General features: G+C 58.3%; 2 protein-coding genes across 4 annotated transcripts; one reads left to right on the forward strand and one right to left on the reverse strand.

Moving 5' to 3' along the window:
- TAGLN (transgelin) lies at window positions 209–3,132 on the forward strand. 2 transcript variants are annotated; one of them, XM_021376038.1, is made up of 5 exons: window positions 209–359; window positions 1,668–1,866; window positions 1,974–2,151; window positions 2,222–2,324; window positions 2,443–3,132. In XM_021376038.1, exons 2-5 carry the CDS (start codon window positions 1,687–1,689, stop codon window positions 2,582–2,584), a joined length of 603 nt encoding a protein of 200 aa, XP_021231713.1. In that variant the 5' UTR covers window positions 209–359; window positions 1,668–1,686; the 3' UTR covers window positions 2,585–3,132. The 2 variants fall into 2 exon arrangements, with proteins under 2 accessions (XP_021231713.1, XP_021231714.1); XM_021376039.1 differs by having other exon boundaries at window positions 243–345.
- PCSK7 (proprotein convertase subtilisin/kexin type 7) lies at window positions 3,452–19,443 on the reverse strand. 2 transcript variants are annotated; one of them, XM_021376024.1, is made up of 16 exons: window positions 19,235–19,357; window positions 18,329–18,814; window positions 17,818–17,952; window positions 17,529–17,694; window positions 15,677–15,767; window positions 15,483–15,537; window positions 14,601–14,739; window positions 13,758–13,858; window positions 9,615–9,782; window positions 8,414–8,521; window positions 7,369–7,471; window positions 5,763–5,919; window positions 5,513–5,607; window positions 5,194–5,287; window positions 4,735–4,852; window positions 3,452–4,561 (listed from the first exon to the last, which is right to left on the reverse strand). In XM_021376024.1, exons 1-16 carry the CDS (start codon window positions 19,340–19,342, stop codon window positions 4,166–4,168), a joined length of 2,520 nt encoding a protein of 839 aa, XP_021231699.1. In that variant the 5' UTR covers window positions 19,343–19,357; the 3' UTR covers window positions 3,452–4,165. The 2 variants fall into 2 exon arrangements, with proteins under 2 accessions (XP_021231699.1, XP_021231700.1); XM_021376025.1 differs by having other exon boundaries at window positions 4,166–4,561; window positions 19,336–19,443.

Below are 19,482 nucleotides of genomic sequence, written 5' to 3' on the forward strand. Positions count from 1 at the left end.
AGCACAGGGGAAAGCCAGCCATGAACTCAGGGCAGAAAACTCCGCGAGCGCCTGCCTATAAAAGGATTTACTTCATCAGAGCCCCCGGGCCCCGCTTCCTCCCTGCCCCAAAACCACTGGGGCTGAGGCATGCGGGGAATGCTCCGGCACGGGCTTTAGTCACTGGTTTTCGGAGTCTTTCCCCAAATATGGTGCCTGGGCTGGAGTCACGGCGTGCCGCGGGGCCGGGGGAGGGCAGGGGGCTGTCCCGCGGGCCGCTGACATCACTGTCCGGCCTTTTAGCTCAGCGTCGGCCTCCGAACTGTGCAGTGTGCTGGCACCCACCGAGCATCGCCCCTCGCCTCCGTGAGTCGCTACCTGTGAGTCCTGCGGGGTTGTTGGAGGGAGGGTGTCCTGTGGCTGCTGGCCCCTGGGATGGGGGTGCTGCTGTGGGGATAAGGATGTTGCTCCCCACGTTGGGGTCCTGCTCCCTGGGCTGGGATGCTGCTCTCCAGGATGGAGACGATGCCATGAGGATGGGAGTGGTGCTGCTGGGGTGGAAATGCTGCTCGCTGGGATGGGGGTGATGCTTTCTGGATTCGAGTTCTGCTCCCAAGGAGAGGGCTGCAGCTCCCCGGGCTGGGGATGCTGCTTGGGGCATGCTGCTGCCCGTGGTACTCAGCACCACATTGCTGCTGGGGCTCCGTGGCTCACAGGAGCAATGCTGGTGGGTGCTGGCTCAGCCCAGCCCTGGCTGTGCATGGGAAGCAGACGCAGCCCCACTTATTGAGTTCCTGCAGGAAAGAGGAATGGCACAGCGCAGGGGGACAGGGTCAGGAGGTGGGCACGGGGCTGGTCCAGGTTCAGCATCGTTGGGGACAGTGCACGGGGCTGTCTGTGGGACTCGCTGTGCTCTGGGAAGAGAGTAGGCTGTGTGCCTGCTCCATGTGCTGTGCTCTGCTCTGCCTGCTGTGCCAGGGCTCGGGGCCATCCTGCAGGAGTCGGGATGCTCTGCGCAGTGGATGGGGTGAGCTGGCTGCTGGGGAAGCCCAGGGAAGGAGCGGATGTGGGAACCAGGCGTGCAGCTCCATGGCTCAGCCCCAGTGCTCAGCTGGCTTTAACTCAAGCGGGAGCTGCGTGGGGAGGAGCAAGGCCACCTCTGTGGGGTTTAGCTGCTGGCTTCCCACCTCCAATCCCTCCTGGCATCCATCTTGGCACCCTCTGGAGCTGCCAGCCCCAGCCACCCGCTGCTCTGCCCGCACCATGTCCTTACAAGGGCACGGTACTGCTCCTGCCATGGCCTGGCCCCAGCGGTGCTGGCACAAGGACATGCCCATGGCACTCCACTGTGCCGCAGCCACCCAGCCCCAGTGCCTGCTCCCTTCCTGGGCACCAGCTGGGTGCTCCAGCCATGGCCACCCGACACCACGGGGGACATCTGCACCAGCACGTGCTGGCTGGTGGCTGAGCGGGATGGGGATGGGGCAGTGCACCCCAAGCAAGGCAGCTCTGGGTGGGAACCATCCACCTGGGTGTGCTACAAGGATTGTGGCCGTGCACAGATCTCCGGATCTCCACTGGTGTCAGTGGCCATTGCCTGCCCCGGGATGAGCTCAGGGAGGATGCCATGGGAAGCAGCGCGCTGGGTGCGGGGGCAGGCAGCCCCTCACCACCCCCTCCCGCTCCAGGTCACTGCCCACCGTAGCCATGGCGAACAAGGGCCCGGCCTATGGCATGAGCAGGGACGTCCAGTCCAAGATTGAGAAGAAGTACGACGATGAGCTGGAGGACCGCCTGGTGGAATGGATCGTGGCTCAGTGCGGGTCCAGCGTGGGCCGCCCGGACCGGGGCCGCCTGGGCTTCCAGGTCTGGCTGAAGAACGGCATCGTAAGTGCAAGGCTGGACGGGTGGGAGCGATGCGACGTGGCACGGCGCGGTGCAGCATGGCACAGCGTGGCACGGCGTGCAGAGCTCAGCCTCTCCTCTGCCCGCAGGTCCTCGGCCAGCTGGTGAACAGCCTCTACCCCGACGGCTCCAAGCCCGTCAAGATCCCCGACAGCCCTCCCACCATGGTCTTCAAGCAGATGGAACAGATCGCCCAGTTCCTTAAGGCGGCTGAGGATTACGGCGTGGTCAAGACAGACATGTTCCAGACTGTTGACCTCTTTGAAGGTGTGTGCACGGGCGGGTGGGGGGCTGCAGGTGGGGGGCTCACAGCACTCACGGAGCTGCCTTCCCACAGCCAAGGATATGGCGGCGGTGCAGAGGACACTGGTGGCCCTGGGGAGCCTGGCGGTGACCAAGAACGATGGGCACTACCACGGGGATCCCAACTGGTTCATGAAGTAAGTGCGGAGCGCAACCCTGGGGTTGAGGGCTGAGGCTGACGGCCCCGGGGAGGGGCCTGTGGGGTGGGGGTCTGGGGGGCGTGGGTGCCCCATTGCCTCTCTCTGTTCCCTGCAGGAAGGCGCAGGAGCACAAGCGGGAGTTCTCCGAGAGCCAGCTGAAGGAGGGCAAGAACATCATCGGCTTACAGATGGGGACCAACAAGGGCGCATCACAGGCGGGGATGAGCTACGGCCGGCCCCGGCAGATCATCAGCTAGGCAGCCCCCCGCCTCCCCCAGCCCCAGCCAGGACCTCCGTCTCCGCTCCCTCTGCCCCGCGTGCCGCAGCTGCTGGGGCAACGGCGACTCTGACCGCCCCTCACCGATTGGTATTTATTGAAAACAAAAAGCCAGCCAGCCCAAACGACCCTTCAGCGCATCGACCGGCAGCACGCACCGAGCGGCGGCCCCGCGGCGATGCTGGGGCAGCCCGGCCATGCCCTGCCGTGCTCGCTCCGGCTCCCAGGCGGCCTCTCCTCTCCTCTCCTCTTCTCTCCGGCCTCACATGCTCCCCGCTTCACCCCTGCGAGCCCTTCTGTGAGCTGGTCCTGCCCCGCTGTTCCAAGCCGCGCTCGCAGGCACCCACGGTGCCCCATGGCCCTCCCCGGGGCAGGCACGCGCCCCAGCACCCGGAGCCACCCCGCCTGCCCGCCACCCCACACCGGCCAAGCATCACTCCGGCAGAGATCCTTGCAAATGGGGAGAAAAGAAAATTGGCCTCGGTTTTGTACTTCGTTTTTGTCAAAATTAAAAGGTTGTTCATCTAGCGCCGCGTGCCGAGGTTTCCTCCTGCCTGCAGCTGGGGCTGCGGGCACCCAGGGAATCCAAAAGCCCTGGAGAGGTGGATGGTGCCAAGGTAGGGCTCTCTGCCCTCTCCCAGTGGCTGCTGCCATTTCTCCTTCCACCTGCCTGGGCCCTCACTCACCTCTGCTGAGAGCAGCCCCGGCTGCAGGGAAGCAGAGCACAGAGGGCTGTGGGCACCCCCAGCAGAGCCAGCACCCAGGAAGGCAGCCCCATGGCCCCAGGACTGCATGACACAGGTTCCCAAGCCAAGCAAGGGCTGGGTAGGGCAGAGGAGCCACGGAGTGGGGAGAGGAGGGTTTTTAGAAGGCTTTATTTGGAAAGTTACACAATAGGACTTTGCTGTTTAAAAAACAACCCCCAGCTTTAAAAAAATAAACCAGCGAATCCAAAGACACGTGAACAAACCAGCCCTGCTCGCTAATGAGCCACTGCCAGAGCAACTCTGTCCTCCAGCCCAAAGCAGGCACTGCGCGGAGCCCCGTCCTTCCCAGCATGGGCTTGTGCCCCAGCGAGGGGCTTCTTTGTTTGCTGCAGCGGGTCCCCAGGAAGGGACATCCCATCCCTCTGCCCTCCCTGCAGCTCAGGGGACAGGCACAGGGGTTGTGGCAGAGGTGGCACCCAGCGCGCTCTGGGCTGTGTTTCCTCGCTGCACCCCATGACCAAGTTGGGCGAGGAAGCTCTGCTGCCTTCTGCCTCCCCAAGCGTGCGACTACGTGTGCTTGTTGGAGAGGACAAGGTGCCAGGGTCAGAGCACAGGGGACAGGGAGCAAGCTCCTCAAGGAACGGGCTTAAGGCTTGCTTTGTTTTCCAGAGCAAGGGAAAGGGAAGCTCCTCTCCCACTGCCAGCAGAATTTCTCCATGTTTCTGAGCCACTTCCAACAGCACCTTCCGCAGGACACAGCGGCAATGGTCCCTGGTGGCTCAGGAAGTCTCTGCTGCCCACGCTCAGGACGGATGTACCGAGTAGGGGGATGCAGCCCAAAGCCCCAGCCCCTGCTAGCACGTCTGGAGCTCTCTGTCGTCTGCAAGGAGCTCGGCCGCTGCCTCCCGGCCCAGGTACCCTGCTGCGGCAGGGGCTGCAGCTCTGCTGCTAGTGGGAAGTTTGGGGCGGGTGGGGGTCCAGGACCCCTCCTCCCCTGTGTCCTCCTGGGCAGGCTCCAGCAGCTCACACTCCATCTCGATGTCCTCGACTCCCTTCTCCCTGTAGAGCGGCATGGACTCCATCTCCAGCCCGTTCTCGAGGGCTCTGTGCTTCCCTCCCTGCTGGTACCATCTGCAGGCAGTGGAGCTGTGACAGGTCAGGTCAAGCCCCACGTTGTTCCTGCTCAGGCAAACCTCCAGCATGTAGTAGAAAGTCCAGAACACAGCAAAGCATCCCAGCAGCAGTAGGGTCTGTGGAGGAGGAAAACACTTTAGACACAAAGCCTTCAACTGCCCCACAGCTGCCCTGTGTCACCTGGCACATCCCAGGGCAGAGGGCAAAGCACCAGCAGGATCAGTGATGCAGGTTCTCCAGTGACTCCTTGGCCTGCCCCAAGCCTTCCCCCAGCCCATGGCAGGTTTACCTTGAGCGTGTTGGCTGTGATGGTGTAATGCTGCTGCTCGGGGATCTCCAGACCCGGAGGGCAAGGCAGGGAGAAGTCGCTGTTCAGGTACTGTCCACTCATGGCTTCTTCCAGCAGCCTGGAAGTCAGAGGCACCCAGTGAGGGTCTCATTGGCAGGCATGACTCCCCAGGGAGGATCTCACATGCCTGTGAAGGCTCTGGAGCACCTTTCACACCACTGAGGGTTGCCAGCTCTGCAATAGAGCTCTTTTATGCAGCCCAAGACCCCTCTCTGCCACCTATTGAGGGTGATCCTGTACAAGGTGGCAGCTGCTGAGCTGCAGCCCCTCTTCTTCACCCTGCCCTGTATTTCATGATGACACTGCTCCAGTCAAGCAGCTCCAGCTCAGAGCCTTCCGTAACATCTCTTAGCCCTCCAGCTCCTGTCTCCCCACTGAAAAGGGGTTGAGGTCTCCTACCTCTGCCGTTCCTTCATCTCTGCTGGGGACCAGGAGGAGCCATACAAGGTGAGCTGCCACTGCTTCAAGGTCCCAGGCCTCAGACTCTCATCTCCTGGAGAAGAAACAGGTTGGACCAGCGGGAACTCCCACCTGGCACCGCATCGGGCTAACCTACAGCAGCACAGGTGCTGGGCTGGCAGCTCCCCAGGGCATGGCAGGGAGCCAAGGTACAATGGTACTGGGGCACGCCTTGGCCAAGTGGCTCTGGGAGGGGATGCTCCCATCTTGGCCGCAGTCCCAGCCGTCGTCCCGGGAGCACCCCAGCAGCAGGACTCACCGGTGTCCCTGATGACCAGCCTGTACGTGCCCTGTGCTTCCTCACCCCAGCATCGAACCGTGGAGAAGGTCCAGTCAGCAAAGCCATTGGGATCCCTGCCAGAAAGTGGGAGAAATGAACCATGAGTTTGTAAAGCAGCCTGAGACGCGGGGCTGGACACGGGCCCTGACTTCCCTGCTCGGGGCCATCTGGGCTGGGTATCCTGCCCTGCGGTGTGAGCCTCTGCACTGCCTGTTCCCCCAGTGCTTACGAGTCCATGCTCCTGGTGGTTCCTATCAGGGACATCATGCCGCTGGGGCAGAAGAGCCTGATCTCCAGGTTGCCACGGCGGGGGTGCGTTATGGTGACGGTGACCGCCACGTGCTCCAGGGTTCTCATGCCAGAGAGCTGTAGGTCGGCAGTGGTGACTACGAAAGGACACAAACATTTATTGCTGCCTTCTCTGAGCTGTCCCCATATGTCTGTGCCCCCAGAGCCAAGAAGGGTCTTGCTGGCACCCAGCTCCCCCCAGCCCTGACTCAGGGCCTGCAGGCTCATCAGCCCACCCAGTGTGTTCCGGCCACTTCAATGAAATAACACCTTGCCCCTTATCAATCCATTCCCCCCATGGATTTGTGTAAGCTTTCAGCAGCCCCAGAGGCTGCTTTGAACCACAGCTATACAGGAGCCAGATTTGGAAAGAAGATGAGAAACCTGGAGTCCAGACTCCCTGTTCCAGTCTCAAACCATTCACGGCTCCATGGATGCTCACAGCCCTGGAGCTGCTAATTATAGCAGAGGAAACCCCGGCATGCTTCGGAGCAGGTTGCAGCACGTGGCTCAGCCCCCCCAGGCAGCCTGGCTGAGCAGCAGGTGGGCACTCTCCACCCTCCTGTAAAACCAAGGCAGACACAGCCCAGGACTGCAGCGTGCTCCCTGAGGCCACATGGGGAAAGGGTTAACCCTGAGCCAGCCTGCAGCACCTGAGAGACCATAGTGCCCCTGGCTGCACATTCCTCTACGCATACTTCTCCCAGTTGCCTTTTTTTTGCCTCTTCCCAAGGCTTCGTGGCTGCTCAGCTTTCAGCTCATAACTCCATTTAGGGCAAAAGGAGCAGCTTTAGCCCCAGCCCTCGTCTCTGAGGCACAGCAGGGCTAACCCTGCTGCCAGACCCTTGCTGTCACCCTCTCACCCCTGGGGTTCTGCAGTGCTGGTGTCTGCCAGGCAGCCAGGGGACAGGACAGAGGGAGAGCATGCAATCTGTGCCCACCCAGCATCTCCCAGCTGGCCAGCAAGGAGGTAAAGGAAAAGACCATCAGTGAGGTGCTGGGCTGTTGAGCTCCCCGCTCCATCCTGGAAGACTTCTGCCCTGGGGAACAGCCCCTGGCCACTGCCAGTCACCCTGCCAGGGGCTGCAGCCAGGGCAACGGAGGTTCAGTAGGGAGCCGGGTGCTGCTGGGGGTGGGAAGGGTGTGGGGCAAAGCCCAGCTCTCCTTCCCACTGGTAGCAGCTTCAGCATCGCCTTGTTTATGTGGACAGCGGCCGGCCAAGTCAGGAGCTGGAGCATTACCTAAAATGGTCAAAGCCAGAGGAACAGGTCTGGCTGCTGCCCAGCGCAGCCCAGTGCACTAAAGCCTGTCTGGCTCCTCAGAGACATCAATCTATGGGATGGAGTTATCGTGGGGAGCGGGGAGGGGGTGCAGATCAACAGAAACAGGTCCTCTGGGGAAGGGCAGCGGAAAGAGACAGGGAAGGGGCCAGGCAGTCCGGCACTTAACCCCTTTGTGGCTTGCCCTGTCTGGTTGGTGGTGGTCAGGCTCTCAGGCCTCAGTGTGCACAAGCACACGCTGCCGCGTGGCACCACACCTGCCCTTACCATTCCACGTGGCCTCCAGCTCCTGTGGCAGCAGTGGGATGCTCCTGCCTTCCTTCAGCACCGGGCTGACGTAGGAGGCGAGGTATGGAACGGACTCCCAGATCTGCCAGGTGGAAAGCAAAAGGGTTCAGTATCAGGCTGGTCCCTCCCTGCATGTCCACCTCCTCAACTCCCATCACTCTTGCCAGCCACTCATGTCACCCCTCCTGTGTGCAGTTATGGGCCCAGCTTGCAAACCCAGGCAGTGGCAAGCAGCATGGGGCTGGTGAGGAGTGCCCACGCGTCTAAGAGCAGAAGCAAAGCAACTGCATGTGGACTGGAGAGGCCGATCAGACTTTGAACTCCAGGAAAACAGCACCTCTGGTTTTGTCTCCACCACTTAAGTGGCTTCGAGTAGTTACTTGGAGCTGTTATGTTCCAGCAGCACAGCAGGGTAGGACTCAAAGCCTTAGGAGAAGACCGAGAAGTCTGTACAATCCCATAAAAAATTGGGCATTGCTGGCAACTGGCAGCAACCTTGCACAGCCATGCAGCACTCTGAAGGTGGGTGAGGACCAAGAGCCAAAGGGGAGTGCCCTGGTCTCCATGCAGCTGGTGGTACGAGGAAGTAGAGGTTGGGATGTCCCTGCTCTGACCACAGCGCACCACACAGGCCCCGGGGCACGGAGCTGTCAGCTCAGAATGCCCTGGTTCTTTGGGCCATGACGCCCTCCCTGCAGCCTGGTGCACATGGGGAAGGTGCTGGGGCTGCTGACAAATCTCCCCAAGCCATGAATCAGAACTGTCATCTCTCACAAGCGAAGGTTCTCACCCATGGCTATATATAGTTGTGAGAGAGCAGCAGCTCGGGAGCAGGTTTCAGGCATTGCCGAAAGCTTCATGACTTCATACCAAAAGCAGCCTTGCAGCGAGGGCCGGCAGGATGACAGCCTCACTGCTGGCCTGGACTGCAACAGTGTCACCCCACCATGCTACCGGTACAGGAAACTGTCCCTGCTGCTGGGGTAGGTCCTCTGGAGCACACCTGGGACAGGGACAGAATTACCTTGGCAGCGTTAACCAGCCTCCAGGCGTTGAGCAGGCCAAAGCCATGCTGATGGCTGTGGCTGAAGCCAGCCCGGTTGACATCCCACTTCGCGTGACGATCCTCATACTGAAAAGAAATGAGAAGCACTCATTACCTTGGGAGACTCTGGCAGCTCTGCAAATCCAGAGCAAAGGAACTGGGCCTGAAGGGAAGAAAGCTCAGAAATCTCCTGGAGAGTAGGGAGGCAAACCCACATGGCCTGATTAGAAAGGAACAGGTTGACCTTTGCTTGAAACAAGTCCCAGGACAAACAGGCTTCCCAGCTCCTCAGAAAGGAAATCAAACAACACATAAGGGCACAAATGCCTCTGCTCTGAAACATCCCAGCTGCTCCTTTCTCCCTGCCACCCAAGCCACAGCCTGTGGGACGGCAGAAGCCTTGGAGAGAAGGAACCTAGTCCTTTAAATCAACAAGATCCAGGCCAGAAGGATCTGGGTTCCGTCATTTATCAGGTTGCAGTACTCAGGGAATGCTGGCCTGAAGTTGTGGAAAACACTGCCTTGTGCCAAAGTGAGTTTCCTCTTAGATACAGCATGAGCTGGACATAGATTCCTGCTCCCTGGGGGTTGTGAAGGAGCCCTGTCCCTTGGAATCAGAAGCTCCAACCAGTTCCCACTCCAGCTTTCTGTTGTGAGCTCCACCATGTCAGCAGGTGCTGGGCTGGAGTCAGGGCTGAGCAAAAGCAAAGGCTGTGTTTGCCACTGAGCTCTCCGTTATGTCTGTTTCCAAGAGCTCAGCTCTCTGGAGAATACAAAGGAAGGCCGGAGCAGGACAGAGCTCCTTGCTTTCCCACTGCACAGTGCTGGGTGGCACAGTGGGGACATGTGTCAGGCCCCACATGTTCATACACACTCCTAAGGTCTGTGGGCGAAGACCGGTGAGCCTGCGGAAGATCTGTACAGCGGCAGATGGAGGCACTCCTGGAGCAAATACCCCATTTGTTATCATGACAGTGGAAAATGCCTCTGCCGCATTCCTGGAAGGAACAAGGGGTGAGGGGAGAACGCAGTCCACTTGCCGGGAGCCAGACAACTGAGAGATTTATATAGGGGCAGGCAGACATAAACAAGAATGTGCACCGCAGGACCACAGCCATCCTGCAGCATCCTCGGAGGGAAGCTGTGGGAGATGCAGCAGGAGGGAGGGCCACTGGCTCACCTTGGTGGCTGTGAAGACGATGATGTGCTGCACGTCTCGCCAGGTGAGGCACGGCCGCACCTGCAGCATCAGCGCGATCATCCCTGCTGCAAGAGGAGCCGCAGCTGACGTCCCTGTGTGGCCCTCCGTGCATCCTGTGCCCTTCTGCAGGTCCCAGTCTGTTGTCACCTTCGGAGACAGAGGAGAGATGCTTCCTGTCAGGCCAATCTTTGCCATGCTGCTGTGGCTGGGCTAGGAATGGGAGCAACTGAGCCGTGCTCTCGTGCCACCAGTTTCACGGCAGCCCACGCTCAGCCTGAGACACAACCTCTAGCAAAAGCCATGGGGACACAGGACAGTGGCTCAGCTGCTCCGGAGGGACATCCAGAGGTCAGCACTGCTCCTCACACAATGTAGATAGTATGAAAGGTGGAGGCTCTGGGGCTCTGCTCTGTACACTGCTAAGAAATGAGCAATGCTTGAGCACAACAGGCCAGCAGCTGCGCTCCTGGCAGAGAAGGCAGATGGTGGAGAGCTTGTGGAGTGAGAGCAGCCCGGGGGCACTATGTGGAAGCAAGAGCCCTAATTCACTGCATGAGCACCCCCAGCAGCATGCAGGATGGTGCACACAAGCTGGTAGGTTTTCCTGACAGCCCTGCAGTGCTTGCTGATCTATTTCTTGTGCATTACCCTCAGCAATACCGATTCAATTGCTATTGCTCTACCACAAGCCTGGCGAGGAGGAAAAGAGCCCCCAAGGGCTGGCTGGGAACATGAAGAGGGGGCTCAGAAAACTGTAACAAACAGAGTCAGGCAAGGGCCCACCCAGCCAGCCCCCACTGGGACACCAGATTATTCTTTGCTCAGGATGGTGAAAACCTTCTCCACCCCAGGGTGCCTGTGCCTGGGCTGAGCAGACTGTCCTGGGGAGGGAGGAACCAAGGCAGCCCCTGCTGTGCCAATGCCATGGCAGTTACAAGCAGGCTTTGTGCAGCTGGCAGTGCAGGTCCCTGCTCTCCCAGGTAGCCAGCCCAGCCACGAATGTCTGTTAAACACTGTCTGCCTCAGGTGAATGGATGGGAAAGCATTTTGGCATAGGGATGCTGGAGCAGGAATCAGAGCACGACAGCGCAGGCAGGGAAGAGCACTGCGCCACGTGCTGCTGGGCACCATGCAGTGCCCCAGCATGAACACAGTGTGCCAATGCCAGCATCCAGACTCCACCTCCCAACGTACAAGGCTTTCACACAAAATGAGAGAGAAAGATCTTTGTAAGCCCAAGCACTCGCCCTTCAGAACACAGATGTGGGGAGGTGGTCCTAAGCCCCCTGCCTGCATCAACCGCCACTAATCTGCCTGTCTCCAGCAGTCTCTTCCGCACCAGCAGCTTCCCCCACAGCCAGCAGGCAGGAATTTGCAGCGCACGAGCTTTCCTTCTCTCTGTGGTTGCTGAGATCAGGCTCAGAGACAGGAGGGGCAGCCAGAGACCCCGTCATCCTCCCTCAGCCTAGACCAGAACAACAACAAGAGCGGGGCAGCAGCAGGGGGAGGGGGTCAGGGATTAGTTGCTGAAAAGCCTGGAAACATTTCCCAGACAGTTCCTGGCCAGGCCCTGGGTACAGAAACCAGTATGAGGTGGCTTCAGTTCGTCTCCCTGGGGGCTTTGGGAGGTGACATCTCTTAGCTCTGCTCCCACGCATGAAAATCTGCACCGGTCGGGGACAGGCACACACACACACACCACACTGAAATACTGCAACTAGGACCCAAACACCAATTCGAATGAGCTGATTAAAGAGGAAACTATTTATAGGGAACTCAAGCTCAACATAAAGGCTCCTGGGACACCCTTGTTTCAGGAATAACACATTGCAGTTGTAAAGCAAAGAATGCAGATAGCTTCCTTTGGAGAGGGAGAGGAACTGGGCCTGAACTAAGCAAGTTGGGGAGAAGCTCAAGGCAGCTACAGCACCTGTGTGACCCTGGTTTATCCTCCCTGCTGACCATGCTGTAAGCCCAGAACCACATGATGTCTGCAGAGGGATCTTACCGGGCTGTGCAGAAGCACACAGAGCCTCAAAAGAGGTACTGAGAGGTTCCCAAATTATGCCATCTCCTTGCAAACTGCAAGTGTCTGTCTCCTTCTGCTCTCAGCAGGGAGACACACTGCACTGCCAAGAGCTGCAGTTTTTGTTGCCTTCTGTGTTTGACGCCATACCATTCTGTCAGCTGTTAACAACTTCAGTTAGCACTCGGACACTGCACGTCCTACAAAGAACACCCTGAGCAGCATAAACTTTCAGTAGGAAATGCAGCTCGTGCCAGAAGCTGTATTAAATTCTTCCCATTAAGGAAACCACACAAAGTTTACAGACTGGTAAAAGAAAAAAGCCCAGCAGATGGCTCAGAAGTTAACCCTGACACCACTGAAGCACAGTTACAGGGCACTTAAGAGCAGGAGACTATGAAAAGGGGTGTGCAGATTTTAACAAGAAAGGGGCTCACAGAGGAGCGGTCACATCACTGCGAAGAAAAGGGATGGCTCTGTCATACTCCACTCCCAGGCTCTGCACAGCCTCTCCTTCTGGCTCCTTGATGGAATACCAGCTGCCACATTATCATCAGTATTGAAAACCAAGGGGCATCTGAGACCTCCAAAGCTACTCACCACCAGCAGGCTATGGGCAGCTGGACATAAAACCAAAGACTTGTAAATCCTGACCAAAGTACAGAAGCTCCTGATCAGAGTACAGCCCTTACTTGGCTGCTGTTGCCTTGTTTCCTAGCATTGAATTTCCAAACCAGCATGGGACAACTGAAGTTATTTCTGATACAAAAAATAATGAGCTCCATTCTAGGTTTTACTTTCCCTGCTGCATGAGCTGAGTCATTGCTCTGGGCAGGCTGTGCCGTGCTCAAGTTAGAGAATGATTTCTGCCCTGGTCTGTGAGATGAGCTGCACAAGGGTTTGTAAGTCTCAGGCAGGCAGCTGAGAAGCCCAGGATCTCCCATTCCCTGGTGTGCTCCTCTCCCAGGCTCTCCCTGTTGTCCTGGTTTACACAGCAAGCAGGTAATCCTGTTTGACAAGTCCGGATTCAGCACCTCTCAATCAGGCACAGAGCCACAGCCACGCTTCCCTGCTCATGGGATCACCTCTCTTCTGCCTACCCTGGGAATGGGACACCCCAGGGTGGCTTGAGCTCTGCAGTTCCTGGTGGCACCAGAGGACAGAGGCAGCACACAGCCATAGGGGTTGGTTAGCCTGACAGCTCCCCGAGTGCACCTCTGTCCTGGTAGGAACGTGTTGGGTCAGGCCTGAGGCTGGTGAAAACAGGCCTGGTTGCTTGGCTCGGGGAAAAAGGACATTTTGTTGACAAGAAGTCATTTTTTGGCAAAAAAAGGAAAAGCTGATAAAAATATTCAGAAAAAAAAAATCAGCTGGGAGAGGCACATGTGCCAGAACAGAAGAGCTGTGGCCAAGCAGCTTAAAGAGACCGATGTTGGTCCTGGCTCTCCATGCAGAACGGAGGTGACAGGACATGAAGCAGCCATAGCAGACACCCCACTGACACCCTGGCCCCTGCTCTCAGGAAAGCCCACGGTGCTCCAAGCTCCATCCCTGCTGTTTAAGTGGGGCACACACGGATGGGATGCAGCTTGTTTTCCTGCTGTCACTGGGGGAACTCCTGGTGACATTCCCAGGGACACAGTGCAGAAGAATTTGTCAGGGGTCACCCAAGTGGCCCCCGTCCCAAAAAATGCCTCCCTGCAGCTCCCAGCAGCACAGGGCAGGAGATAAGACAAGGCAGTCCCTGTCCCTCTTGGATTCTGCCTGCAGTTGAGGAGGCAAAAATGACGCAGACAGGATCTGCGCTTGGGGCCAGGAACACAGTGTGCCCAGGGAACACCCCTGCTGAGAGAGGGCCTCTGCACTGCAAGTTACCTGCTGACAGACAGCAATGGCACTGGGAACAGCTAGAAACAGGAATCTCCTGCTCAGAGCACTATTTATGTAGGACTTAGCTAAAAAGCATGTTAATTCCCTGCCTTGCAGCTGTGTGGTGTTTGGAAGAGATGGAGCCTTGTCCCTGGTCTGTGCTGGACTGTTACAGCCCTGCAGCTGGCAGTGCCCAGGGGAAAACATGTGCCTCACGTGGTACTCACGATGCTCCTCATCATCTTGTCCCCGCCGCTGAAGGTCACGGCCAGCATGGAGGCACACTCCTCAGCATAGAACGGCATGGAGCCCATCTCGTCCACTGCACCTGAAGGAAAGCAGAAGGCAGTGACCATATGAAGCCTGTCTCACTTATACTGCTGAAATGGCAAGGTGATGAGCTCCCGAGGGCCTGCTCTGCTAGCTGGGCTTCTTCCACAGGCTCCCCACCTGCTACCATGGTCTCCACTTGTGGGTGGACTCTTCCCTTCCCCAGACACAGAGGAAGAAAGGGAGGGCATGATGGTTGCCTTGCTGCTTTGCAACATTTGCTGCACCAGACAGATTCCTGGCTTTGTCAATGAGAAGCCCTGAGTGCATTCTAACCCCCCAAAGCTTCAGGTACAGAGGTGGACAGGAGGAGGGTCAGGTCATGGTGCACATGGCTTCTTAGCCCCACACACTGTCCCTCAGCACCAGGACTGCTTTCAGTGCAAACACTGCCAGCAGAGACAGAGCACTGACAGGGCCTGCTCCTGGGAGCTGGGGAAGGAAACCAGATCCGAGCTTGTATTTTTCAAGGCTGGAAGATTTACAGGAAAGGCAGCCACAAAAAACAACCTTTCAATGTGCTTAATATTAAACAGCTTTTCTACCCCCCATGTAGCTTCTGGCCTCAAGAAAATGGATTAGATGTTTCTTTTCTAACACACATAGTGGGAATGCTGCGTTTCAAGCCATTCCCTGAACACACCAGTGTGGGTTTCGCAGCCCCAGTGATGAAAGTCTGAATGCAGGCAACAATTTCTCCTTCCCTGGGAAGAAGCAAGACAGAAGACACACGCGCTCACCTATTGTGACGGTGTAGATGGAGTTGGCATAACCATCATAGTTGCAGTTGTCGTTGTGCTGCCCACCATTGCCACTGGCCACCACAAAGATGCTCCCGAAGCCCCTGCGGCCTGCTATCACACCGTGCTGCAGGGCGGCCTGCGGAGAGGGGACAGTTCTGCAGGTGCTGCCTTCCCCCAACCTTCCCCTTGGTTCCTGCTGAGTGAGGCTTACTGCTCCTCTGCAAGGCCTCAGCCCGGACATACGCCTGACATACTGTGCCCCAGAGCTTCCTCCAGCAGTCTCTGCATGCAGGGAGAGAATAAACTGCACGACTGGAAACCATTTGTCACCTCAAGCTGATACCCTAGCTGTCAGCATTGCTCTGAATGGCACAGAACAGCTATCTCACAGTTAGAAAAGTACAGCAGAAGGTTGCCAAGCAAAAGAGAAATTAAGCAGAACCACAACCCACAAGCAATGCAGAGTCAGTTCTGGGGCTCCCTGTAGCGAGCCCTCACTGCAGCACCCAGCAGCAGAAGCCATTTGCAGGCAGTTGTTAGCGCTAGGAATGCCTGGTCTGAGCTGAGAGCATCCTGAGCATCCCTTGGATTGCAAAAAGGTGTCAGAATAACACCACAGGTTGCAAAACAGCATTTTCCTGCTAAAGCCAGCCTCCCCTTGGAAAGCTCATCCAGCACTGCCTGAACACTGCCCTCCCACAGCAACGTCACCTCTCCCCACCACACAAACGTGCAACACCTCTGCTGGCAGCGATGGGAGTCAACAATTGTGCGTTGCACCACAGCAACACCCTGCCCTGCCTGTTCAGGCAGGAAAGAAACCACCAGCACTGCAGGGCCAGGCCAGGGGCGACCCATGCTGCCGGGACTGCTCTGTACCTTTCCCAGCTGATGGGGGCCATCCACAGTTTTCCCATCATCATCTGGACCCCAGCTGCAAAGAGAGACACCGTGATGTAACAGGAGTCACAGACAGCAAGACTTCCTCCCGTTATGGTCTGCCATTAGAAAGAGCTACAAGGTGTTGCAGTAATGCAAAGAAAGCTTCCCAACCAGAGGTGCTGCAGGCTCACCTGCAGCTGTAGATGTCATTGATCTGATAATGCTTGTTGAAGGCGATGGCCTCCATGCTGTCAGTGAGGGGCCCATCCAGCACTCGGATGCCTGCAGGCAGAGCACAGTGAACATGACCGAAGGGGATCAAAGCAAGCTGTGTAAACAGCGTGAACAAATTCTTCAGCGGGTTCACACGAAGGATGCTTGCTCTCCCAGCTTGACTGAACCAGATCTCCTGGAACTATAACCAGAGATCAGTCTGCAGAGGCACACTGGAGTCAGGGTCTGGAACTGCAGACACATCCTCATGCTCAGTTCCTCTGCCAGACACGGCTTTTCTGCTAAGCAAGTACTCCAATCCCATGGCCAGAACCAAGTTAGTGATGGGGAAAGGACAAATGAACACCAGCTGGGCTCACCCCTAAGCGCTCCAGAGCACCCTTGCCCAGAGCACTGCTCTATGTTGTTGCCTCTTCTCAGGGTTAGTCCCTGCCTGGAGCAATTGCTTCCCTTTCCAGGTCACCAAATGTTCAGGCTTTGCTTTGGGATGGGTGACATGCTTGACTGCTGGGGAAAGGGCACGAGAGATGTAAGACACCTCAATTACTGTGCTCAGGACCTCTAGAGCAGTACAAACAAAAGCTCAATGCTGAGTTTTCCTTGATCCAAACCCTTAGTAACTACAGTTTTACATCACAGTTTCGGCGGGCAAAGAATGTTACAAATGGAAACCAGGCACACATCTCAATTAAGACTATTTATAAACAGTATAACTGCCCACCCATCTCAGCTCCTGCCTTGCATAGCGCGCGCGGCTTTTTACTGTCACATCTGAGCCTTGTCCCGTGACGGAGCTGAGCAGCCCAGCTAGGGATGTGCTGGCTCTGCCTACCCCAGCTGGCACTGTGCTAGCTCCAGCGTTCCATGCTGCTGTGGCATGTCTCCCTGTGCCACCCCAGAGCTCAAGGCTGTCCTCCAGTGCTCACCCTGCAAAGTCAGGAGCTTATTTGGAGAGCCAAAGCTCAAAGAAATGCTGGGTCCTGCGTCACTGAACCTGAGCTAACCCCTTCCTGCTGCTGTATTCACAGTGCTGCAGTTAAACTATGAGTTGATCTCCTCTCCTACCAGCCTGGTTTCACCAGCAGCTTCTGTCTGCAGTCTCCTTGGTGAGTCGGAGACCAGGTCTGTGCTGTGACCCATAGGCTGCTCTGGAAGCAACCCAATGGGGAGCCATGAGCAGGGCAGGGGTGCGGAGCTGCCTGCAGTGCCCTGGGGAACTCTGTGCCCCTACAACCCTGCTGTCACCCTAGGGCCCACCCGGTTCCCCAGCAGGGCTGTCACACGAGGCTGGTGCTCGTCACAGGGAACATGGCACCATCTGCTGGGTGTGGAGAGAATCACACAGCAGCACTGCCAAGGATGTCAGGCACAGAGATCTCACTTCCCTCTGCAAAGGAAAGTGAAAGCTGCAGAGACAACCAAAGCACATTCCCTGGCTTTGCATAGGGCAGATGTGCAGCCCAAGGGGAATGCAGGGGATTGGCAGACATTTGCTTCCCAATGCCTCCAGACACAGCCTGTAGTTCTGCATTGGAATGGACACGTCTGTACAGGGTGGCACACATTTGCTCAGCTGTGTGGTGAATACTCTGGAAGCCCTTAGCACACACCTATCGTACTGTCAGACTTCTCTGGAGAGGAGTTGAGGCAGACACCAGTCCCTACCTCTAGGGAAGGAACCAGCCTCAGCAAGCCCTGCCTGATTCACAGCCACCTGGGCTTAGCCACCCCTCCAAGGGGCCGTGCCCCAGCAGCACTTGAGGAGAGCAGACACGTTGAGCGCACGGTGGTGCCGCAGCGTGCACCTACCTGCAATGCGGCTCCCATAGGCAACTCCCACCGTGCAGAAGCTGTTGTTGGGCACAGCAGCAATCTCCCCTGCGCAGCGAGTACCGTGGTGGTTGCCATTCTCTTCATCGGGGTGAGGCATGGGGTCGGGGTCGTTGGAGTTCAAGTCATAGCTGCCTTCTGGGCTCTGAAAACAGACTCGTGGTCACAACTCAGGCACCTGCTTTCACGGATGAGCAGCCACCACCAGGGTGTCCCCGCACCCGGCCATCTGCCCACTGTCCCTCGTGCCCACAGTGCCGGCACTCACGTAGTTTGGCTGTATGTCCTTGATGGTGTGCTCCACGCCATCGTCCACCACCACCACCGTCACACCGCGCCCCGTCACGTTCCGCTCCCACACGCCAGTGACGTTGATGTCCTTCCCGGGGCTCTTGCGGTTGTTCTGAGCAGCAGAAAGGACAGTGAGAGCAGCGCAGGGACAGAGCAGTGCATCAGCCCTGAGAGCAGGGACCTTTTTGTGTGTTTTGGTTACAAAGCACAGGGCCAGGGCGAGTGGAGGGAGGTGTCAAGGACAGTCGCTAAGGATTGGTTTTACACAACCAGCGAGCAACACTCAGCCACAGAGCAGAGCGCTAGCAGTGCACGGCCAGCACCAGATGCTGCTCCTCCCGTTATAACAGCAAGCACGCAGAGCTCTCAGCCTGCTTCCTCCTTGCTGCAAGCACAGATAGCTGCCGCTTTGCCCACGTGATATCTCACTCGTAACCACACAAAGGGCCCCAGATTGCCATTAGGGCAGCACCAGAAGAAACACTCACCAGATGCCACTGCTGGGGGTATTTGGGATCATTAAAGTGCAGGCTGCGTTTGGAGCGCTTCAGAAGCTTCTGTTCCGAATGCCACCGCACGCTGTCATGCTGTGCAAACAAAGTGTCCACCGATCTCCTTATTGCTTCAGGTTCAGGTGTCGCGCGGCTGTCGGGCCGGTAGGAGAAGAGGTAATGGCCCCTGAGCTCCCCAATGCGGCCCATGTTCACCAGCCCCGCGGTCTGGGCCAGCTGCTCCGCCCGCTGCTCCAGTTCCTCCTCTGGCACATCCAAGCTGACGGCCCACGCCAGCTCCCCGTGACCGTGGGCCACACTATGGCCGTCATCGAGCTCCGCGCTGCGGGCCAGCCCGTGGGACAGCACGAAGGGGATCCAGGCAGCGCCCAGCCAAAGGCACGTGTGGATGCAGCGTGCGGCCTCCACCCCTGCGCTCCATCGCGGCAACCTCCGCTCCCGATGCGGCATCAGACAGGCAGGCTGGAAAAGAGCCGAAAAAGAGGAACGGTGAGATCTGTTCCCACCACTCCCAGGGGCAGGCGCCAAAAACTGGGTTTGCTACTGAACCCTGGCACTGTCCAGGTCTCCTCCCTCCCAGGGAAGCACCAGCACCGTGCCAGCGGGGATCCTGCACCGGCAGGCCCTGAGCGAGGCACTGCCGGGCCAACACCTGCTGTCTGCTGCGGGAAAGCAGCAGGGGAACCCCATTCACCGCGAACTGCGGCTGCTGTCGGACACCCGCGTCACCCCTAGGCCTCACTGCCGGCCGTTACCCAGCGCACCCACACGCTGCCGGGCCGCACCAGGGCGAAGTCCAGTTCCGTGTCCCCGGCTCCGGCCGCCCCGCCCGCCTTTGGGCCTCTCCACGCAGCGGCGCCGGGCAGCCCCGCGGGCACTCACCCACACCCAGCGGCGCCCACTGCCCACCGCTCCCCGTCCCCCGCGGGCACCCGGCCGGGCCCCGACGAGCAACGCGAGCCCGCAGCCCCAGCCCCGCTCACCGGGCATTGGCCGCCGGCGGCCGCTGCGCTGCCGGATGCCCGCGGCCTCTGACAGCGGCGTCACGTCCGCGCCCGCCCCTCCGCAGCGCGACCTCCGCTCCGCAAGGGGGAGCCATCGCCGCGGGCCCTTCCGGCGGCGGGAGGAAG

Source organism: Numida meleagris, chromosome 23 (genome assembly GCF_002078875.1).
Source record: "Numida meleagris isolate 19003 breed g44 Domestic line chromosome 23, NumMel1.0, whole genome shotgun sequence".
NCBI lineage: Eukaryota > Metazoa > Chordata > Aves > Galliformes > Numididae > Numida > Numida meleagris.